Source organism: Sorex fumeus, unplaced genomic scaffold (assembly GCF_029834395.1).
Source record: "Sorex fumeus unplaced genomic scaffold, SorFum_2.1 ptg000265l, whole genome shotgun sequence".
Classification (NCBI taxonomy): domain Eukaryota; kingdom Metazoa; phylum Chordata; class Mammalia; order Eulipotyphla; family Soricidae; genus Sorex; species Sorex fumeus.
In genome coordinates this window covers 28,987,651-29,012,108 of record NW_026606322.1, presented here as the reverse complement: position 1 = coordinate 29,012,108, position 24,458 = coordinate 28,987,651, and the positions used below count along the sequence as shown (strand labels likewise).

General features: G+C 47.9%; 1 protein-coding gene across 1 annotated transcript in view; it reads left to right on the top strand.

The window, feature by feature from the left end:
- HUNK (hormonally up-regulated Neu-associated kinase) overlaps nt 1-24,458 on the top strand; it is a 124,063-nt gene that overhangs the window by 76,570 nt on the left and 23,035 nt on the right. The window contains exons 4-5 of the mRNA XM_056109323.1: nt 3,047-3,182; nt 18,652-18,779. Coding sequence (XP_055965298.1) covers nt 3,047-3,182; nt 18,652-18,779 — 264 coding nt within the window. The remainder of the gene's footprint in view (nt 1-3,046; nt 3,183-18,651; nt 18,780-24,458) is intronic.

Sequence of the window (24,458 nt, the reverse complement as noted above, 5' to 3'; positions counted from 1 at the left end):
TCCCAAATAAAACAAACTAGACTCTTGAGGGACTAAGGCTAGCACAGGGGTTAAGGCACTTGCTTGGAATGAAGCGACCATGCTTCCATCCCAGCCCTGCCCGTGGTTGCCCTAAGCATGGCCCTTCTCTGGGCACTGCTGGGGTGACCCGGTTAATCCCTGGCACTGCAGGGCCTGGTAATACCACAACCTCAGGCCCTTGTTTTGAACTGCTGGCCGGGTGGCTGAGAATCACCAGGAGAGGAAATTAACTTGGGTTTCCTGAGCTCTGCTTGGGAGCTCTCCTTGTCTCCCAGATCAGCTTCCTCCATGGTTTCCACTTGTCCATATTTTTTTTCATTTCATCATCCTGTTATTCGTCGATTGCCTCGAGCAGGCCCCAGTAACGTCTCTTTCATCCTAGCCCTGAGATTATATTCAAGGCTATTTAGGAGAATGAGACCCATCATTGTTACTGGTATTTGGCATATTTGGTACGCCACGGGGAGTTTGCCAGACTCTGCCCTGTGGGCAGGCTACATTCGATAGCCTGCAAGTTTGTCCAAAATAGGAAATGAGACAATAAGATGTCATAAAAAAATTTTTTTGATAAGATGTCACGCGGCCGCAAATGCGGCTGCGCGGTTCCAGGATCTGGATTTTATAACTTGTCCATATATTTGCACATATTTTTATATTCATGGACATTCCTGTAGGTGAATTTCCAAACCCAGAACATTCAAACAACCATCCCAGTTGAGGGAGATGAGATTTTTCTTTTTCTTGGTTTTTTTGGTTTATTTATTTTTTGTTTTGGGGTGGGAGAGATCGGGGAGCAGGTAGGTTGAGCCACACCCATCAGTGCTCAGGGCTTATTTCTGACTCTCTGCTGAGGGATCACTTCTGGCAGGGCTCAGAGGACCATATAGGGTGCCAGGGATCAAACTTGGGTTGGCTGCAAACAACACAAGTATACTGTCTCTCCAGTGCTACCCGTTGTAATGTCTCTCCAGTCCTGGGATTTTTCTTCTTACAAAGATATTTGCAGGGCTGCAGAGATAATACAGCAGATAGGGCATTTGCCTTGAATGTGGTTGACCCAGGTTCAAACCCTGGCACCCCATATGGTTCCCCGAGCACCACCAGGAATAACTGCAGAGACAGGAGTAACCCCTGAGCATCGCTATGTGTGGCCCCCCACAAACCAAACCAAAACAAATATTCTCCACTCCTTCTTCAGTGGAACTGCAGACAGGGTCCCGGAGACTTTCAAATGGGGGCACAGAGACAGGGAGGAGGAGTCTTTGAAACAGAGAGCTCCTTCTCAGGCAGGGTCTGAGGCATCTCTGCTTCCTGAATGACCTGCTGGGGAGGCCATTTGGTGCTGGCTGGACAGAAAGTGAGATGGGGTGGGGGCAGCCAGCAAGGGTAGAGGTGAGAAGAGAGGAGAGCAAAGGAAGAGGAGGTTGGCTTGCCAGTCCCCACAGGAGCTGTCAAGTCTTCATCTTCCAGGCCTAAGTCGGAGAGCAGGGGACTTCAGTTACAGGAGCAGCCTATATGACTCTGTAGACCGTTTTCATTCTACAGCGCCACGCCCCACCTTGGGGAGAATTCTCAGCAGTGCTGAGGGATCCCCAGTGGGTATTGCTTTAGGAGTAGGTGGCGCTCATTCCTTTCCCAGTCTCCCTCCTGCTTGAAGTTTCTCAGCGCAGTGGTCCTGCCACGGGCAGGTGGAAACAGGTCCCAGCCAGGCAGTCTGTCTGCGTCTGCGACGCAGCCCCCTTTGCTCACAAGCCCCACAGGCTGGGACTCTTAATGTTTGGGGCTGAGAACCATAATATTTACATTGAAGTTCAAAGGGACAGCCTGGATCTTAATTCTGATCCCCAGAGATTGAGGACAGCTATCAGATGAGGACAGGGCCCTAACAGCTCTCTAATTACCTGTCAGTCTCGCTATCTTTCAGATCGGAAAGTAAACACAGCACAAAAAGGCTTAATGGACCCAGGTAGCTGGACAGGAAGGAGGAGGAGGTGGAGGAAGAGGAGGATGGGAGGAGGAGGAGGAAGGGGGGGGTTTCTCTCCTCTTCCCTAGAGCCTTGATCTGCCAGGAACAAAGCAGCTATGGGGTAGGAGGTCTCCCCCTGATTGCTGTCTTTCTGGTGTTACTTTTTCCGGCCAAAATTCATCATCGTGGTCTCATTTATTGTGTGTGTGTGTGTGTGTGTGTGTGTGTTTCCTCCCCCTCCTCACATCACCATATGTTACCATGTGCATTGGGAGAATTGTTTAAGAGGCTCGTGTGCAATGCAAACATGTGGCTGGAAAAGTGAACTGGACATGCTGGCCAGAAAAAGAAAAAAAAATAGTCTTCTGGCCACCTTGTAGACGCCTGAAGGTTCGTTTCTGAGAGGCTCGAAAGTCCTAGAAAGCGTCGGCACGCTTTTTCTCCTGGATGACTCATCTCTAGGATGAAAATATGTTTTGATTCAACATACTGAAGCTCTGGTTGCATTTTTCCAGGGAGGTCTTCAGGGAGAATGTGGCGGGGTGGAAGGGCACGGAGGGGGGGGTGAGAGGGGTGGATTGGGGTGAGGAGGAACCACCACCCCCTCCCCTGCCCCCACACACCCCTTTCTCTCTGGAGCCCACTGAGCTAGAGTAATAGAGTTCCCAACTGTCGGTTTTCTTTTAGGATTCTCAATGATGTGTTAGCCTGAGTGAATGTTTCCTTTCCTGCTGCCATTAACCCCTTCTCCCCAAAAGGGGAAAAAACCTAATCAAAACAAACAAACATAAAAAACCCTTGGGACTTTAGCAATTGCACAGCGGGGAGGGCATTTGCCTTGCGCACTGCTGACCACCGGGTTCCCTGAGTTCAATTCCCAGCATCCTATATGGTCCCCCAAGTACCTCCAGGAGTAATTCCTGAGTGCAGAGCCAGGAGTAATATCTGAGCATCGCTGGGTGTGACCCAAAAAGCAAAAACAAAAAACAACCCAAGCAATCCTCTTTCCTTCACTAGAAGTTCTAACTCAAAACCCTGTTTGTCTTTCTCTCCTCGTAGACTTTGGTTTGAGCAACTGTGCGGGGATCCTAGGGCACTCGGACCCGTTCAGCACGCAGTGTGGCAGCCCGGCCTATGCTGCCCCGGAACTCCTGGCCAGGAAAAAATACGGCCCGAAAATCGACGTCTGGTCCATGTGAGTTTATGAGCAGAAGGGGGGAGAGGGGGAGCTTCGTGTGTGTGTGTGTGTGTGTGTGTGTGTGAGGGGAGGTCTCCCCAACCCATCTTTCTACCAGAGTGAGGAAATTACTGGAAAATTTGGTATTTGCATTTGTGATCAGAGGGTTTCTGGGAAAAAGCATCTCTATTCCTTGTGTGCATTCTTTCTTCCTTTCTTTCTTTTTTTTTTTAAAAATATTTATTTATTTATTTAGCTTTTTGGGTCACACTGAGTGATGCTCAGGAGATGCTTACTCCTGGCTCTGTGCTCAGGAATTACTCCTGGCGGTGCTAGGGGGACCATATGGGATGGTGGGGATTGAACCCGGGTCAGCCGCATGCAAGGCAAATACCCTCCCCCACTGGACTATCACTCCAGCCCCTCCTTCCATGCTGTCTGCCACCGTTTGTCACAGAGGCTTTCTCCCCTATAGCTACACGAGGGAAGAAAACGGAGAGCGAGCCTGTCCAGCCCCGGGGGAGCTGATGTTCTAACTGCAGGAATCACATCCTCCCCACTGCATGTAAGCCTCCACCAGGGCTGAGAGCAGAAACAAGCTCAGGGGACTGGCTGAACATCACAGGATACAGATCTGGAGGTCCTGTCACTGCCTCAGCACCCCTCTGCCCTCTGGCCTGAACATACACCCAAGTAACCTGGTGGGCTAATAATTGCCCTGTTCACTGATCAGCCACGGCCACCAGCACTGAAATGACCATGACATCTAGGTAGAGGGATGCGGGGGGTGGGGGGGGGGGCTGGAGGGTACTGGGGCACGGCCAATTTCCATATGCCTCTAGGCAGGGTAGAGCCCGTGGTGAGTGGCAGGAAGTAGTTGTGTGACTGATGGCCACCTCTCACAGCCTCACTGCATTTTATTTTATTCCAGGAAGGGGATCACGCAGCCAAAGGTATTGGGAAAAGGACAATCTCCAGAATCAGACAGGGTCTGAGAGAGGCTAAAGGTGCTTGCCTTACCCCATTTTGATGCCTAGCACTGCCTAGGGTCCCCCTAAACACCAGTGGGAATGATTCCTGAGCACAGAGCCAGGAGCAAGCCCTGAGCATCACGGAATGGGGACAAAATCCCAAAAGAAAGAAGAAGAGAGAGAGGAAGAGAAAGATCAGCTAACAAGTGAGGGAGCTGGAAGCCCCCCTGAGATGCTGGTGGACGTCGAGCCCCAGTTCCAGGAACCAAAGGAGAAAAGAGGGGCAGAGGCTGGTGCCACCCCTCCCCCCACCAGCCTCGGTCCCTCTTTTCTCTTTTCTCACAATCCACGTCTCCTGGGAGCGACTGTATGTTGGCTGACTCCCTGGAACCTTCCCCAGGCAGGGAGGTCACGTGACTGGCGCCTATTCACAGGGAACCCATCAATTAGGCTCTTTGTAGAAGCTGTTGCTAGAGCAAGCAAGGCAGAAGGGAGCCCAGGCGATCTGCCTCTGGCTTAGCACCAGTGTGTCTAGTTGGTAAATATTTATGGAGCCCTGGGCTGTGCTGGAGCACTTGTACAGAGTACCAGGAGGGCTGGAGGGTCTCTGCTGGTGGGCCATCCCTGCTCCTTCCTAGAGGCGTCAATTGTTGTATGTGTGTTGGGGGGGGCCATACACAGTAGGGCTCAGGCAATACCATGGCAGTGCTCGGACACATGGTTCCATGGACCCAACCTGGGCCTCCTGTTTGCAGAGTGAGTATTCAGCCCATCTAGCCATCTCTTGGGCCCTTGTTATCCCTGGTCCCCCTTCAGCCGAGTGACAGCAGTGCTCCTAAGGTTTGGCTCGTCTTCACCCATCTTCTCCACCTGACAACCCCATGAGGGAACGCCCCACCCTCCCACTTTGCAGATGAGGAAACTGAGGCACAGAGAGCCTGTGGCATTTGTCCCGATACACAACTGAAGCCAAGATTTGACTTCTCGCCTCTGTGCCCCTTAGTTGCCACCCGTGGTGGCCTCTGCTGTGTGTGCTTGTTCTTGCAAAGGGTGGACAGTCCAGTGGGGGCAGACAGATAATTTTTTTAAAAACTAGAAGCCCTGGGGGCTGGAGCGATAGTATAGCGGGTAGGGCATTTGCCTTGCATGCAGACGGACCCGGGTTCGATTCCCAGCATCCTATATGGCCCCCCGAGCACTGCCAGGAGTAATTCCTGAGTGCAAAGCCAGGAGTAACCCCTGTGCACCACTGATGTAACCCCCCCAAAAAATAAAAAAAAAAAACAACTAAAACTAGAAGCCCAGTAGCATAGCTACAAGGGAAGGAGTGGCAGATTGCAGGGAATGAGGGTGCAAGCCAAAAAGGCTGATCTGAAGAAAAGCTGTCAGCTGAGGGAAGAAGAAAGGGTCTGAGGCAGAAGGAACCAGAAGTGTGAAGGTCGGGGTCTGGGTGCGGAGATGGGAGGGATTTGGGTTTACCCATCTGGGTAGTGAGAGATCACTGAGAAACTAAAGCAGGTGGGCATCAAAATGTGACGGATTAAGTTGTCCCCCAAACCCCACCCCCTGCAAAGATATGTGAAGATATGTGAGAATCCTAACCCCCAGATCCTCTGAGCAGGACATCTGAAACACTTTCTAGAAAGTCCGACTGGTTTGAAGCACAATACTGTTTGTTCGCCATATTGTATTTTTTTCTTTGCTTTTTTTTTTTTTTTTGGCGGGGGTCGCACCTGGCGATGCACAGGGGGTTACTCCTGGCTCATGCACTCAGAAATTACTCCTGGTGGTGCTCGGGGGACCACATGGAATGCTGGGAATCAAACCCGGGTTGGCCGCGTTCATGACAAATGCCCTACCCACTATACTATTGCTCCAGCCCCCATCGAGATATCGTTTCATACACAGAACTTTTGAAGAAGATTTTTAGAGAGGTAATGAGGTAAAATGAGGGCATAAAATGAGGTGACTGATGTCCTTAGAAAATAGGGACGTTTGGACCCAGAGGAATACAGGGAGGAGGGCCATGCAAATGAGGAAGACAATCACTGTGGCACTTTTTTTTTTTTTTTACTTTCCAAGCAATGCTCTGGAGGCCTGCCCACCTCTTGGAGATTATTACTCACCCAGTTCAATGTGACCTGCTGTGCTAGGGGGATTACCTAGGTCACCCCTCCAGTGCTTTGGGCTTTCCAGGACCACATACCCAGAAAAGCTCAGGGAATACTGGTTGGCTGCATGCAAAGCATGTACCTTTTTTTTTTTTTTTTTGCAGGGACCTGGTGGGGTGGTGGGCAGGGGTGAGGGGTTGGGGTGAGGGAAGGCCACACTTAGCAGTTCTCAGGACTTACTCTGGGCTCAGTGCTCAGGTATCACTCCTAACCAGTTCAGGGAACCATGTGGGTTGCCAGGGATTGAACCAAGGTCAGCTGCATGCGAGGCAAACGCCCTACTCACTGTACTATTGCTCTCACTCTGCAAGAGATGTGCTTTAAGCCTGTCACTCACGGGCCCCAGAGTGATACTTCTATGGGTCAAAGATCACCAGCAAACTACTTGCAGTTGGGGGACAGCCAGGAACATTGTCCCTCACCAAAACTAGGAGGAAGCAATGCCTGGCAGGGACGTGGCTCACCGGTGAAACACAGGAGACCTGGGTGTGATCCCTGGAACAAGGGAAGGAAAGGAAGGGAAACAAAAATGGGGCTGGGAAGAACCCCACTGAGACATTCACCTTGGGAAAGTAAGAAAAGGGAAGGAAGAAGGGAATGAAGAGAAGGGGAGAGAGATGGGGCAGGAGGGAGAGAGAAGAAAGACAGACAGAGAGAGACAGAGAGAGACAGAGACAGACTGACCAACAGAGAGACAGACAGAGATAGCTCACTGACACATTCATCTAGGATTAGAGCCTCCGGGCGTTCGAGAGAATCCGGTTCTCTTGTCAATGCAGCGTTTCTACTAACCATTTTCTTTCCCAGGAAGCGTGAAACGTTTTCTTTACAGAATCGAGTTCACTAACAGACATGTGAATTTGCTCGTTGAACCCCTTTCTGATCCTCCCTTTACACTCTAGAATTCCTGCCAAGGGGAAGAGACAAAGACACGGATTCTGAGGAACAAGAAACAACCCAGTTTGTTTAGCACTGGTACAGGCTCAGCTTGAGATTCAGGACACATTTATACAGGCAAACCCTCCCCCTCGGGGTTGGGGAATGGTCGGTGCTTGTGGCTAGAACGGGGTTAGGGCAGAGTCACAGATGACAAGTGATGTAGTACACACACATGCTGGAGTGATTTAGAACACAGATATGGTAAAAGCAGGACCAGCACGCAGGCTTCCTCTGATAGTGATACTGGGCAAAAAATCCGGGACAGGAACCAGACCTCTCCCTACATTAAAACGGGTCCTGGCCTCATAAATCGGCTGCAGGAATCCGGCTTCCCTGACAGTTCAAAAAGTGCTGAAATCTCAGAGAAGGTCAAAAGCAAACCGATGGGTGAAAAGTCAACACAGCAGCTTCCGATAACCGTTTTCCTTCCCAGGAAGCATGAAACGTTTCCTTGACTGACTCGACTTGGCTAATGGACATGTGAATTTGCTCGTGAACTCCTTTCTGAGCCTCCCCTTCCATTCTGTCGGTGCCCTCGTGGAAGGGACCCCAAAGGGTTTGATCAAAACTCAGCTCCAGGGCACGGCTGTCAACACAAGACCGGACAATCCTGGCTGTGTGGAAACCAGAAAGAAAAGCGGGGCACGGGGGTGGAAATAATGCACAAAACCCGCAGGATTTTGTTCTCATGGTTGTGGAAGAGTTCCTTGAAATGAGAGAGTGATAGAGACAGAGAGAGCAAGAGACAGGTATTTGCTCTTCTCATTGGGCAAGGCAGATCACATGATCCAGGGTATCTAAAGAACAGATTTTTGACCCTGATGAATTTTAATTTCATCTGCCCTTTGATGGGCTTTGGCAAGGAATTTGCCCCTCCCTGCGGCCCTTCTAATGGACTTACCCACTGCTATGGATCCAAATGGTTTGGATTGTTCCTTGAAGATTTGTCCAGCCCAGTTTTCCCGTCAGGGCTGATCTATTTGGAATATACAGTTACTGGTATTGGTATTTGGAAGCTGTGGGGCATTCAGGAAATCTTGTGACTGAAACTCCCACCATGGCATTTGTGCCCCTACCGGAAAAGATTCTCGAGATCTGATTTGCTCTCTCCAGCAGGTAGGGGGCACAGGTCATGTAATCATATGCCAGCCAGGAAGAGAACGCTCTGTGGGACCTGAGACTTTGACGCTGAGGAAACACCCATCTGGACGTGAGACCATCGCATCTATGTGAGGCCTACCTGGGCTGACTTAGATACCAGCTTCCCCACACCTCCCGCTGGGAGCCCCATCACCCAGACCCAATAAGACACCACTCCTGGGTCAAACGAAGAGACGTTTGTTTTAAATCTGTTCCAAAGGGACAGGGTGGGCTTTGCTGGAGGAAGGGGAGGGGAACGTTTCAGGCAGAGGAACAGCCTAAGCGAAGGCGGGAGGTGTGAAAAATCCCGTCACTGTTGCTGTCAATTGAGCAGAAAACATAAAACTTGAGAGCTTTCTTGAAGAGATTCCTTTGCTCTGGTTAGGGCTGTGTCTGAGAGACTGATTTGGTGCCTGTTTAGTGCCCACAATCGCTGGCAGAACTGGGAAGATCCAAAGAGAATTTCATTTTAAATGAATTTCATTTTCATTTTTTCATTCATTGAAAAAAGAGAGCGATACTGGAACCAGTTTGCTCCTGTGATCCACACTGCAACGATTAAGTGTCTCCTTTTATGGCTCTGAGGCCACAGCAAAATAGAGTTCACTTGAATTGTCAAAAGCAAAGCCTCCCCCTCCCATAGGTTTGGGAACTTTGATGGATGAACATCAAAGGGGCCTCCCTCTGAGACCCCTGAGACTGATTTAGGAGGGAAGTTAGATTATTATTCCAGGGAATGTTAGTGAAAGAAAGCTTCGCTCCACAAATGGGGTGCCCAAGGACTTCTAGTGGTCCTGTAATTGGCATTGTAAATGGAAAAGGTGCGTTCTATTGTTGGGGGGTGGGAAGGATTCCAATATTTTCTAGGATGATTTTCAGCTAGGAACCACACATCGGTATTTTTTAAATCATCTACTTTTCTAATCCAGATGATTACGATCACCCTGAGATTCTAAAATGTTGAATGTACTTGAGATTAATTTTTTGAGGGTATGAGATTTTATTTAAACTGTATGATTAACAAAGTTTTTAAGATGATCATTTCAGGTTGTCAGTGTTCCAACACCAATCTGACCACTGATGTGACCTTCCCTCCACCAGTGTCCTCAGTTTCCCACCCAGACCCCAAGCCTTGTGCTCCCTTAGGAGTCATAAAATAATTGAGTTTCTATTGCTTGTTACAACATAGGTCTTGTAATGGTGTTGCTGAAGCCAGGGCCTGAGGACTTACTGAACTGTTAGGTGTGAGTTGAGCCTTCTCTGCTATTGCTCTCAGTCTTTGAGCTTAGTGGGCTTCTATGCAACTTTCCCATCTAATTTTTTTTTAATATTTTTATTGAATCACCGTGAGATACAGTTACAAAGCTTTCATGTTTGAGTTTCAGTCATACAATGATCAAACACCCATCCTTTCTTCAGTGCACATTTTCCACCACCAATGTCCACATTATACCAATCACCCCAACCCTCCCCCTGCCTCTATGGTAGACAGTTTCTCCCATACTCTCTAGTTTTGGGCATTATGGTTTGCAATATAGGTACTGAGAGGCTATCACGTTTGATCCTTTATCTACTTTCAGCACACATCTTCCAGCCTGAATGATCCCTCCAACCATCATTGACTTAGTGATTCTTTCTCTATCCCAGCTGCCTTCTCCCCCAACTCATGAGGCAGGCTTCCAACTATGGAGCAATCTTCCTGACCCTTGTGTCTACTGTTCTTGGGTGTCAGTCTCATATTATGCTATGTCTGTCCCTCTCTGACTCATTTCACTTAGGATGATATTTCCCATTGAATTTTCTTTGCGTCTCATGCGCTGTCAGCTCTGTGAAGTTTGGAGGTGTTGCGTGGCTGCATATGTGGCTGCATATTTCAGGAGCTTTGGTGCTAGGGTGATCCCCTGTGGGTGTCTCTCCTAGATCAGTTGTGGAACTGGGCTGTTTCTCTGGTAGCAGTGAGAACTAGATGTGGGTGGGTGAAGCACTCGGCCTTTGGCAGGGCGAGGACCCAGTCTCCCCCATCTCTAGAAGACTCCAGAGATCTGGGCCTGTCAGTGGCCAGGGATACCTGGAATAACTCAGCATCTGGTTGAACTTGTGATTTTAGACACAAACCCCCAAAGGCTCATTCTGCTGTACTGAAGGTTTTATTACTACCAGCTAGCTTTCCTCCAGAGTATTATATATAAGCATTTAAAAAAGAATCTTTAGGAGTAAGAGAGATAGTGCAGTGGGTAGGGTGCTTGCCCTGCATGTGGCAGATCTTGGTTCAGTCCCCAGTACCCCATAAGTTCCCCCAAGCCCACACAGGAGTGATCCCTGAGTGCAGAGCCTGAAGTAAACCCTGAGCACAACTGAGTGTGGCCCCCAAACGAAAATAAATCAATAAGCAAACTAAAATATAGTTTTTGAAAAGAAAACTTTTAATACAGATATAACTTTTACATGAAAAAATTGACCCTATTTTGTTAATATCATCTTTTGAGAATGTTATTGAATCTCTTGACACAAGGAATGTGAGAGTCTTGCAAAGAATTGCGAATTGAGGACTAATGTAGGGGATTAGAGTGCCTACCTTGTAAGTGTATGGTCATGAGTTCAAATTCCCGTGTACCACATGCATCAAACTGCATCCTGTCAGCTCTGTTGTCAGATTCTCAGCATCACAACTTTTAGCTGCACCACATAAAAAGGTGCAACCCCTGGGAAACATTGCAACTAAAAATATATGTAAGCATCCGGCCTCCTGGCGTGCACTTGTGTGAGCATTGCATGCAGCTCCTGCCCCATGTGCCCCAACTAAGAGATTGAGAATGTGACTTATTTTTCTTCCAACTAAGGCTGTTCTTTGTTCTCACAAAGGTGCCTCAGGTGGGGGAAAACATTTGCAAATGCCTAGACTTTCTCTTCCCAGCTTCTTGAATCTGTTTGCACCTGATGGGGCAAATGTTTGTTCCCAACACCTTTGGGTATGCAAGTTGGCCAAGGTTGTCATTATGCCTCCAGCCTATCTAGACCTGGGCATTCAGGAAGGAGAGGGGAGAATTTTGCTCAGGTCTTATACTCTTCTCTGGCAGTACCAGATTACCATCTACTATTGCTATGGATCAAATATAGAAAGATGGAATTTTCTCTCCATAAAGATTTTCCCCAAATAATGGATGGGAGGAGATCCTGGCATCAAGAGGAGTTCTAAAGATTCTTTTAGAACTTTATTTACTTGGGGGTGGGGCACATCCAGCAATGCTCAGGGCTTACTCTGGCCTCTGCATTCAGGCATCACTCCTGGTGGTGCTTGGGAGACCAGTGCTGGTGATCAAATCTGGGTTGGCCACAAGTAAGGCAAGCGCCCTACGCAATGTCCTTATTCCAGCCCCTCCTCTTTTAGGACCTCTGGCTTTTTTTCCCCTTTTTTTGGGTGACACCCAGTGATGCACCGGGTTTACTCTTGGCTCTGCACTCAGGAATTACTCCTGATGTTGCTCAGGGGACCATATGGGATGCTGGGAATTGAACCAGGATTGGCCGTGTGCAAGGCAAATGCCCCACCTGCTGTGCTATCACTCCAGCCCAGACTTTTGACTTTAAAGACAAAAGTTCTCTTCAGCGTCACTTTGGCATCATAACTTTTTTCCAGTTATGAAGTCTGAGGAGTGTTTTTTGTTATTTTGCTTTTTCAGTTTTTTGGTGATATCTATGATGTGCCCTTGAAAACAGAAAAGAAAGAAAAAGAGGGAAACTCTTAACATCTACAGGATAATTATTTCTTGTGGAATATAGATTATCTTAGTATTGTGAAACCTGAGATTATTTTCCACATGCCGGATCTTTCCACTCTGTGTCCAAAGCTTCTGTCAGAAGTTGTGTGGAGCACTGAGAGGAAAAGATGGAAGGGAATTGGCAGGCGGGGCAAAACTTAATGTGTTCTTCATTTTATATGTATTTTATTTTCGTAAAGTAGTTTGCAATAGTTCATTACAGATAATATTCAAACACTAATCCTACCACTGAGCACCTTCCCACCACAATAAGAGGGAAGTGTGTGAAGGTTGTTGTATTTCATTCTGGAGCCATTTAAGCCCTTATATAAGAAAATACAAGGAAGTATGTTAAAAACCAAACAAATCAGTGTATCAGTGGGCTAGAGTATAAGAGGTGGTGTGGCCATTAATGTGGCCATGCTCTCCAGGAAATACTGCATCTCTCTCTTCCGGGAGATTTGTTTTATAGTCTCTGGATCTTGGCCGTTGCCAAGATTACATGGTACCAGGGAGCAGTTTATGGGTGTGGCTGCCAAACTACTTGAAAACTGGGGATCGGGGTGGAGGAGGCCCAGTCCTGATCCAAGCAGACTTAGAGATCTCAGTCACAGGTCCTGCATACCTGAGTTCCTCTGCTGTTTTCCTCATGGGTGAGGCTCGTCTAAGTGTGTGGAGAATGGCCTTGAGCATGGCTGTGGCTGGGTTCTGGAGGTTTTCGGCTGCTGAGTTTCTGCTTGGGGTAGGAAGGGAAACTCAACCAACCCCCCTTCCGAAGGGCCCCCAGTGAAGACAGCCTGGCATGGGGTCTGCGTCTCGTCGCTCTCTTCTGGGCTTAATGTGTTTTACAAGGGCAGGTTCTTCAAGCATCCCATGGCAGCAAGGCACAATGGCTGAAATTTGTCAGCTGCAAGTTGGTAGCAACGGGGCGGTCTCTGAGGATCCAGCTCCCCATGGCCCTGGGAGAACCAGGAATGAGACACCCCCACGCCCACCCCATCTGCCAGCAGAGCTCTGTCAACTGCTTTGTCCCTGGGGTCTTGTTAAGTCGCCAGCCCACTTCTCTCTGCCTTGTGTTTCCCTGGGATAGCAGCTGATACTTGCAGTTTCTCCCCCAGGGAATAGCTTGTGGATTGGACTAAATCTCAAGACCAACTTCTGGCTCCTGCCTTAATCCCTTGGGAATCCCTATGTAAAGTTCACCATGCCCCTTCCCCTTTCCTCCCATCTGCCCCTGAGCATCACTTACTCTGTAGACACCAGAGTATGTCTCCAGGGCCAGGGTCTTTAAGTTTTCCTCCAACCAACAGACTCACCCTTACTCCTTCCTGTTTGGGGAAGTGAGGCAGGTTTTCCCTTTTAATTAACTAATTTTTTATTGAATCACCATGAGATACAGTTACAAAGCTTTCATGTTTGAGTTTCTGTTATACAATGATCAAATACCTATCCCTCCACCAGTGCACACTTTCCACCACCAAAATGTCCAGTATCCTCCCCTCCCTATCTCAACTCTTCCCCTGCCTGTGTATCAGACAATTTCCACAATATTCTCTCTCTACTTTGATTACATTCACTATTTCAACACAGATAGGGGAGGAACCAGTTCGTCTCATCCTTCCCCTGCCCCTATGGGACTCTGAGATGATGCCCACTTGAGGCAGGCTTTTTTGTGTGTGTTAGCTTTCTTCATCCCAGTGTCTCCTCACTTTCTGGGAAACTATATCTGGTTCTTGGGGGAGGGGGTGGGTGCAAGAGAGCCTTGGAGAAGCCAGGAAGCCCCAAGGCTCTATTTCCCAAGTTACATCAGGAAATTCTGAACGTGTTTCGAAATGCCTACTAATTCTATGGGATTACAGAGGTTTATGAAGCGCATTCCACATGTCCTGCTTGCCTCACATACATCTGAAGTGTCAAAGGGATGAGATTTCTCTTTATTCGGTAGCAACCATGTGTGACGACTCCCGGGCAGACACAGGAAGACACTCATTGTGGTTGCCTGCAGACAGTTCTTAGGACTGTGGTCATGAATGAAAGTTTCCTTTCTGTTTTGGGAGGCTAGGGGGTTGGGGGACCCCCAAGTTCAGCTTAGAAGGCTTGGAGATTCCTCCTACCAGTTCTGGCCAGCTGGGCTGGTGGTTCAATGTGAGGGAACTGAGAATGTGGTGCTTGGACCTTGCAGTGCTGGGAATGAGCTGGGTCACCCAGAAATGCTATACTAGCGCTGTGCTTAGAGGCTGTATCCAGTGATATTCGGGGACCGTGTGGCACTGGGGACCAAACCTGGGTCTGCTGCATACAAGGCCTATAGTTTACACCCTGTGCTACTCTCCAGCCCCTGGTTTTTATTTCTACTTGGCATTACATAACAAAACCAGTTGTAGTGGTTTTTTTTTCTTTTGGTTTGAAAAGGGTGGGACAGAAACAGAACTCTTATTTTATTTTTTGGGTTACATCCAGTGATGCACAGAGGTTACTCCTGTCTCTGCACTCAGGAATTACTCCTGGCAGTGCTTTGGGGACCATATGGGATACTGGGAATCGAACCAGAGTCGGCCGTGTGCAAGGCAAATGCCCTACCTGCTGTGCTATCACTCCAGCCCCCAAATCTCTTTATTTTTGTTTTTATTTGGGGGTGGGTGATTGATTGGGGTCATACCCAGAGTTGCTCAGGGCTTACTCCCAGCTCGATGCATGGGAATCACTCCTGGCACTGCTCAGGGGACTATACATGGTGCCAGGGATTGAAGTGGGGGTGGACCATGGGCAAGGTGTGTGCCTGTAACTCCTGTTCTATATCTCTCTGGCCCACAGGTTTTTCTTCTTGTTTGGCATTAGGAAATAATAATTATTTTAAAAAAGTGGTAATTTATTTTACCCATTGGTTTGAAAAGTGTGAAGTGGACACGATTTCTTAGGTTCTGAATTTATCAGCATTCCAGCCTCCTGAGAAGCTGTTTCAGTTAATGGGAAATTTTGCCGAGAGAAATGGAATTGGATATTTGGTAAAAGACTCAGTGAGATTAGACTGCGGAAGCACCCAGGGCTGAGCATGCAGTTCACAGCTCTTCAGACAGCCATGGAGACAGGGAGTGAAGTGGAGAGAGGCAGCAAGGAATGTTTCTGTGATTCTGCCAATGACGAGGAGACACAGAATTTGGCAGCTCAAGGTAGATACTTGGAAGGTAGACACTTTGGCCAAGATTTTCCAAGTGACCTTCTGGCCCCATATCCCACACACCCAACACCTTTAGGGAGGCCTCTGTTCTTTACCCTGCACCTAGGCTCCTGGGGCATTCTGCATTCTTACTCACCCTGGAAGGGATAGTAGCTCTGTGTCCCCAATGAAGAAGAAGCTAGGAAAAGTCCGAGATCTTCAAACCAGCCTGTTGGACCCTCTTCTTCTAAGGAAACTCCATAATACCACATGGCGACTTGTTCTTCTTTGGTTTAATTGTTTTTTATTGCTTTTTGAAGGGACAACCCACCAATGGTGCTCTCAGAGTTTACTCCTGACGGTGTTTGGGGGACTGAATGTGGTGCCAGGGATGGAAGCAGGGTCGGCAAGTACCCGAACCCTTGGCACTCTCTCTCTGGTCACACTTATGTTATTCTCATTTCAATTTTACTTCATATTCATTGAATGAAAAATTAAGACTTCTTTTATTGATGAGCCCATGCAAATCCAAACACTCAAACACGAGACACTTGATTTCTCTCTGCATGAGATTATCTATAAGATCAATAGAACCAAGTCCGTTGTTTCATTGTTCAATTCACGGCATCTCATATGGTCCCTCGAGCACCACAGGAGTAATTCCTGAGTGCAGAGCCAGGAGTAACTGTGACCCCTGGGCATCACAGGGTATGACCCAAAAAAGCCAAAAATAAATAAATAAATAAATTCAGTCATTCATTCATTCATCATCCTGTTATTCGTCGATTGCCTCGAGCAGGCCCCAGTAACGTCTCTTTCATCCTAGCCCTGAGATTATATTCAAGGCTCTTTAGGAGAATGAGACCCATCATTGTTACTGGTATTTGGCATGTTTGGTACACCACGGGGAGTTTGCCAGACTCTGCCCTGTGGACAGGCTACATTCGATAGCCTGCAAGTTTGTCCAAAGTAGGAATGAGATAATAAGATGTCATAAAAAGATGTCCTGATAAGACATTTGCGGCATTTGCGGCCGCGCGGTTCTGGGAGCTGGATTTTATAGTCTCTGAGTCTTGGCCGCTGATGGAATTACACGGCGCAAGGGGGCCAGGTGGTGGGTGTGACCCCCGCCTACTGGAATTTGGAGGATCTGGGTGGAGGATGCTCGACTCCAATCCGAGTAGGCTGGGAGATCTCGGCCCCGGAACCCGCGTGGCTTTGTCCCTCTGCCAGTACCTTCATGTGTGCGGAGAGTGGTCTCAGCATGGTGGTGACTGGTCCTGGAGGTCTTCAGCTGCCGGAGCCCTGGTCGGGGTGGGGAGGAAAGCTCAACCCGCTCCCCTCCAAGGGACCCCGGCGAGGAACAGCCAGGCGCAGGGGCAGGAGATAAGAAATAAATAAATTATAGATTCTGTAGCCACCCCCTCGGGGGGTAGACTCCTTTACCTCCAAACTGACTTTCCTCCTGGAATTCTTAGTGGTTGGTAATTTTACTGCCACCGCTGGTCTAACTCTCCATGTTGGATGCTTGCTCAACCTTCAAAATGTCTCTGTTGCTTTATTCCTCTTCTGTTGCTCTCATCACTGCCATTCAGAGGTCAGGAGTCATGTGCTAATTCACAGTCATAGGGCCACCTGTTATTCCTCATTCTAATCCTCTGAGTGCCACAGGACTGCACCCCTAATTTATTAAGTCACACACCAATGTCTCTTCCTATCCTGGGAAATGTGTTCCTCTGAATACCCCCAGGAAGGGGCTGCTTTGAATGGTTCTGCTTGTGTCTTGTTTATTCTTATCTTTTCTGGATTGATGCTTTTTTCTCTTCCTTATCCTCACATCCACCAGCCACCAAAGATCTAGCTCAGGGGGTCACCCACCTTGAAGTATTTCTCATAATTCCCTCTTTCTCCCTCAGTGAAACTTTTCTGGGCAGAAATGGCACAGTTCAGCATTTTCTCATCCCCTCTGTACTCACTGATCTTTAAAAGGACATTGTTTTCATTCACTTCTTTCCTTGTTCCTGGTTCAAGATGGAGGTTGTCTGGTTCACGTCTCAGAAATGGTGCCCCTTGCCTGGGGCACAGAGCCAGCTAGCAAGAATGGGGGGAATGAATGTTTGTATATCCGTTTTCTTAACTTGATGGTGAGTTATGGCGTGGGAACGAGCTCTTAGCAAATATCTGCTATTTGAGAATGATTTCTAGCTGGAGCCTGTGGGCTCTGTACCTGTGGTGATCAGGGAACACTGTAATTCAGTGGCGCCTCAGTAGACATCGGCCCCAAGGGTCTTCATTTCAATCAGTCTCATTGGATTTGTTTTGACTGGAAATCCTATTGCCTGTTTCTAGAACATTCCCTTGGGCACTCTTGAACGTGAGAGACCTCTTGGCAGGCAGGCATTTCATCCCCATCAGGAAATCTCATCAAAAGGATATTAGGTTTGCACATCAGGAAAATTAAAAAAAAAAACAATCCACCAAGAAGACCTCAGTGTTCTCCAGATTGGCCTTGGATATAAACATTTCCCAGGCCAGGCAGAAGGCATTGCGACCACATCAGCGGAGCTGGGAGGTCAGGCTGGAGTGGCAGAATTTTCACAGTCCACAAAAACAAACGATGGTCGGTCAAAAAAATAAGGGCGGGAAGGAGAACTCCCTCTCCCCACCCGCCCCCAGGAATTTCTCTAGTTACAGGCCAGAACAACTCAAGGGAAAGCAAAACACCAGTTGGGGAATGAAACTTTCATTTCAAAGAGCTGGGCAGGACCAGGCTGTGACATGCCCACCCGGGCAGTCTCTAGTCCTGAATTTTTCAGTCTGGCCTCCTCCGTTTTTCCCCCTTGGAAACGATCCTTGGAAAACCACATAATGGCAAGATGGCTTTGAGGGGAGGTTCCCAACATCCGCCAGGTGTTTTCACATAAGTTGGTCTGGATTTCCTTCCAGGAGGAAGGGGTCTGGTTTCCCTTCCATATGGAGGGGTGTGTGTGTGTGTGTGTGTCTGTCTGTCTGTCTGTCTGTCTGTCTGTGTCTGTGTCTGTGTCTATGTCTGTGTGTCTGTGGTGGGGGGGGGCGGGTGTCGAGGTGGTCATGGCAGATCTTGAAACTCTGGGAACTCTCACCCCTATCCATTGTTTAAGTCTTCACATAAAGGTTTGCCCTCCCATAATGTCACATGGGAGGTTCTAGAAAGAGGTCAGAGGTTGGCACGAAAGGAGCAGGACTGAGCTCCACCAAGTTCATTTCTTCTGTGTTGTCCTCTCCCTGGGGGCCCAGTTGTTTCCATGGGGCCAGCAGCAGGCTGGTGAGGGTCCTTCCTGTGGTCTCATGCACTGCTCTTGGTCTTTGCAGAGGCGTGAACATGTATGCCATGCTGACGGGGACCCTGCCTTTCACCGTGGAGCCTTTCAGCCTGAGGGCTTTGTATCAGAAGATGGTGGACAAGGAAATGAACCCCCTCCCCACCCAGCTCTCCACAGGTAATGTTTTAGGGTTCCCTGCTACCCCACAAGACATCATTTGTTCTACAGCTGCATCTTAGGACCCTTCTCCCCTGCTCCCCACTCTTCCTCCCACCCCCTTAACCCTGCCCCTGCCGTATACAGTAGGGTTCTTTCCATAGTTAAAATGAAGAGGGTGTATCACATACACGTCACCCATGAGCTCTTGGGTTCTTGGGTATTGTATGAAAGATTTGCATATAAAACTCCACATGCTTAAGTTAGAGTTTATTTATTTATTTTTTTTGGCTTTGGGGCCATACCCGGCTCTACTCAGTGTACTCCTCAAACCCAGTTCGTTTCTATTTTGCTTTGTTGTACCTTGACTGTTTATCTTCCACAAGCAAATGAAATCACACCTTGAGGAGGGTAGTCTACTGGGTGATGCTGGTGTGGAGTTCATTTACTTGTGGAAGATAAAGAGACTAGATTTGAGGAATAGACTGGTGTTTCCCACAGTGGAAAGGAAGCAAAGGTTGGGTGAATTGGGGGAAAGTGGTCAGTTTTTGGTGGTAAATAGAAACTAATCTTGTGGTGATTGTGATGTAGGAAATATAGATGGTGAATTCCACCTGGAAATTCTACGATGTTCTTACCAGTGTTAAATCAGGGCTGGTGAGTTAGTACAGTGGGTAGGGTGCTTGCATTGCTAATGGCTCACTCACGTTTGATCCCATATGGTCCTCAAGCCCACCAGGAGTGGTTCCTGAATAGAGCTTGGAGTAAGCCCTGAGCATAGTTGGGGGTGGCACAAACAAAACACAAACGTTTAACCAAACTGTTGCTGGTGGTGGACTCGATTCTCACCAGCGGAGGTGTCAGGGCCCCAGGTGGCTGATGTGAAGTGGGGCGGAGAGAGGCAGGAGGCTCCAGAAAGAACCTACCACCTGCTTCTCAGTCACCCAGGCAAGTGCCTGGGAGATGTCAGACCAATGAGAGTTTGTGCTGAGCCCCTGGACAGCACAGACACTCATGTCCCAGCAGCCCCACAAGGCAGCCATGAGGCTGCACCTGAAGCCCTCTCTTGTTCACTTGCATGGGAGGTGATGTCAGCTGCCTGATACCTCGGGGAGCCATGGGCAAGGCTGGCTGCTCTTGGCAGGAGAGGGAAGCCAGTTCTAAATCTTTTTGTTTGTTTGTTTGTTTGTTTGTTTGTGTCACACCCAGTGATGCACAAAGGTTACTCCTGGCTCTGCACTCAGGAATTACTCCTGGTGGTGCTGGGGGACCCTATGGGATGCTGGGAATCGAACCTGGGTCGTGCAAGGCAAACGCCCTACCTGCTGTGCTATTGCCCCAGCCCCTCAGTCGTAAACCTTACCCAGACTTCTTGAGTTCGTCACCTTTCCCTGACGGGAAAGAATTCTTAGGAAGAGATGACTAGTGAAGTTGATTGGGAGGGAAGGAGAGAAGTAGACTTACATCCATGTTCAGGAGAGTGGAGAGAGAGGAGAGAGAGCCCAGTGTACATTTCAGGGAAGGCTAGTAAAAGTAAAGTAAAGGCCCTCCCGTTGATCATCGATTTGCTCGAGCGGGCCCAGTAACGTCTCCATTGGAGACTTTGTTGTTACTGTGTTTGGCATATCAAATACATCACAGGGAGCTTGCCAGGCTCTGCCGTGCGGGCCAGATACTCTCGGTAGCTTGCCGGGCTCTCCGAGAGGGGCGGAGGAATCGAACTCGGGTTGGCCATGTTGGCTGCATGCAAGGCAAACGCCCTACCGCTGTGCTATCGCTCCAGCCCTCAGGGAAGGCTAAGTATGAATATTTTCCAACACCACCTTTGCCCCCAGTTCTTTTCTCAAGTAGAATTTGGTGGTACTTTTCCTGGGAGAAGGTGTGGGACTTTCCATCCCTGCGTTCCTGCCATAGCCTTGATCTGTGCATTCCTGGAGCGTCTCCTCTCTGGGATCCGTCAGACCTTGAGCCTGGGACTCTGCATCCCTGTGGTTTTCCAGGCTCCTGAAATGCACCTTTGTGTCAGAGGCTTCCATGCCTTCAGACTGGTTTACAGTTTTCCCCAATGTACATTACCAGGGTTCCCAATCTTCCTGGCTGCCACATTACCGAACCAAAAATACTTAAGTTGAGGGGTAGGAAGACAGTGAATTTTTCTTCTCTTCATTGGCCCACCCCCAATTCATGTCACCCCCATTCTGATAGAGCTCTGGATCCCCAACTTCTTCCTTCTTCTAATCAACCAATACACCTCTATCAAGTCTTTTTTTTATTTTCCAGGTTTTTTGGACTTTTGGGCTATACCCAGTAGCGTGGCCACTGGCTTACTAAGAACTGCTATGTGGGGACACTCTCCAAGAAAAAAAATAAATGAACAACTTTTCCTTGGGTGTGGGAAGAAAGAGAGACTTGAAACTTGCATAGAATATGATTCAGTGTATTATTGCAGGCTTTAAAGGTAGAGGAGGAACATATGCTAAGGAATGTGGGTAGCTTCTAGAAGCTGAGTACAACCTAGAGCTGACAGCCACGAAACAGGTATATCTATCTATATGACGAATTGGAGTTGGCCGTGTGCAAGGTAGTTTTCTTAACCCCGTCCTCTCTCTTTAGCCCCTAAAAGTCTTATGTTCTCCAGGCAGGATGAAAAAAAAATTGTGGGCTGGGTTGTTTTCAGACTCACTCTATTGTACTGTTGACTTTGGAAAGTCAATTCAGGAACCCAAGTCTTCCTTCATCAGTTCACTATCAACAAAGTGAGATTGGTTCACATTTGGTCTTGACTCAAGTTTTGCTATTTGAGGTTTGGGGCCAGTTGAAAGCCACGTTTTACATTTCTGATGGTTCAGTAACTTGATTCGGCTGAGTCACCAGGTGTGTCTGGAAAGTACCTGCAAAATTTAGCCAGTTCATGTTTCAATACACTGAATGTATTCAGGTTTGGTTTTGGATCCAGGTAATTAGTGCAATTTGTTCTTTTGTTTACTTTGCCCTTTTACTTCAAGTACCTGGCCACCACTTTGCTTTGACAAGCATGTAATTGGCTCATTAGAATGAACGCAGCTTTATGGGTAGATGGCAGGTGCCTCCCCCCACACCAATAATTATTTAACTCCAACATCTGATATGTGATTAAAATATAGCATTTTCATTTGGCTTCTATTTTGTTATTTTTCTCTTGTGTTCACAAGGCATCCACCAAGCTGATCCTGTAGGTATAGTTGCCAAGTGGAATCCAAACTGAAATGCGTTCTTGTTTGCAATGATCTAATTCTGCCCAAGCTTTCAACTTGGCGAGGGAGCGAAGATTCTCTGGAGACTCAGAGCAGAAGAGGCATTTTGCACTTGCAAAGAGAAGTTCCAGTAAAGTCATGATAAAAGAAATCTGGATGCCCCAACATGACTCAGAAGTTAGAAAAAGCGCCGAATGCCAAACAAATTGTTGTACTTGGGTTTCAGGGCATTTGGAAATTTGAAGGCACTGTGGACTCCTGGGAGGGGTGCTCATTCATTTCTTGACCTGTTCATTCTGCGTTTCACTTCACATCCATTTACTTATTCCAGGAATACATTATATGCACCTCAGTGATAGGCTAGGAACCAGGAAGAGGCAAAACAGAACAGTTTCCATCCATTGGAAACTTACACTTGACCTGGGAAGGCAGAAAAGAAACATAAGCATGTGATATTTGGTCATGGAAGTGTACCAAGGAAAATAAGTGAAGGACCAGAGAGACATTTGCCTTGCATGTAGTCAACCCAGATTCAAATCCCTGCCACCGCATATGGTTCCCCGAGCATTGCCAAGAGTCACTGTTGAACACAAAGCCAGAAAGGGCCCCTGAACACTGCCAAGTGTGGCCACAATCCCCAAGGCCCCCCCCACCTCTAAATAGGTGAGGGCTATAGAGAGTAAAGATAGTTTTCCCAAGCAGATAACACTGAAGAAAAACGATTTATGATTTCTTTTGCTCAGGTACCTTAAATTTTTTTAATTTTTAATAATATATTTTATTATTTAATACTTTCTTTTTTTATTATTTAATACTTTCAATTGCAATTTAAATTATTTATTTTTAAATATTTTTAATGTATCATATTTTTATTGAATCACCATGAGAAATAGTTACAAAACTTTCATTGTATGAGTTGTATGAGTTTCAGTCATACGATGATTGAACACCTATCCCTCCTCCAGTGCACATTTTTCACCACCAATGTCCCCAGTATCCCCCTCCTCCCTGCATTTCTCTTCTCAGCCTTTCCCCTGCCTCTATGGCAGACAGTTTCCCTCTTACTCTCTCTCTACTTTTGGGCATTATGGTTTGCAATACAGATACTTACAGGCCATCACGTTTGGTCCTTTATCTACTTTCAGCACACACCTCCCATCCCAAGCGATCCCTCCAACCATCATTCTTAGTGATCCCTTCTCAATCCCAGTTGCCTTCTCCCCCAGCTCATGAGGCAGGCTTCCAACTGTGGTTGCTCAGGTGCTTTTGACTTTGTGCTCAGCGGTTAATTCTCATCATGCTTGGGGGAATATATATGGTGCCAGGGATTGAACTGAGGTTGGTCACATGCAAAGCAAATTTCTTAGTCCTTCTGGATGCTGCATTTATTTGTTTTTTCTATTTTTATTATTGTTGAATAGTACTTGATAGTGTACTTAGGTCACAGTCAAGCCAATTAACCAAAGAAGGACATTGGTTGTGTCCAGCTTTGGGTTGTTGTTGGTGGGGTGGGGGGCATGTCTGGAAGCACATGGGGACTAGAGGCTCTGTGCTCAGGAGTGACCCTTGGCAGTGGTTGGGGGATCCTATGCAGTGCCAGGGATCCAGCTCGGTTCGGCCACATTCAAGGCAAATGCCTTATCCCCTGTACTGTCTCTCTGATCCTGGTCACTCTGCACCCATGCAGGGCTTTTGTGTGAATATGATTTAATTTTCTCTGGGACCAGGGCCTGTGGGTGAAATTGCCCATGTTGCGTTTTGTAAAGATCACTCCTGTTCAGAGTAATGGGGCTGTTTTGCAGCCCCACTAACAAGTCCAGCATCTGCTCCCTCACCTGTGTCAGGACCACTCTCTGCCTCTCATTTTGGCCATTCTATTTACACATTAGATAATTTCCTCATTGACTGACCGACCACCCTCCAGAACTCACGTCTGCTCCTCCCAGACAGGAGTATAAAATGAGGCCCCCATAACCCTGCCACCAGACTCTGCGCCAGGCTGTTTTCACTCGGGGTGCCTCAGAGGGGAGGCAGGCGAGAGCCGTCTCCACCCCAAGGAACTCAGCTCCAACAGCCGACCTCCACTACCCAACTGCTGCCACACTCCAGGCTGCTTCCCAGACTGTGTGGTCGCAAAGCGACTGACTGCGCAACACATCATAAGACACTTCCTACCCATTTTCCATTATTACCACACCATGTTTGATGGAGTTCAGACAGTAGGCAACAAATCATAGAGAGAAATATATATATGTGCCTCTCAGAGAGCCCAGCAAACTACTGAGAGTATCCTGCCCGCACAGGCAGAACCTGGCAAGCTCCCTGTAGCGTATTTGATATGCCAAAACCAGTAACGATAACAGGTATCATTCCCTTGACCTTGGAAGGGCCTCCAATCATTGTCAAAGACGAGTAAAGAGAGGCTGCTAAAATCTCAGGGCTGGATGGTACTGGAACAAAAGCAGAA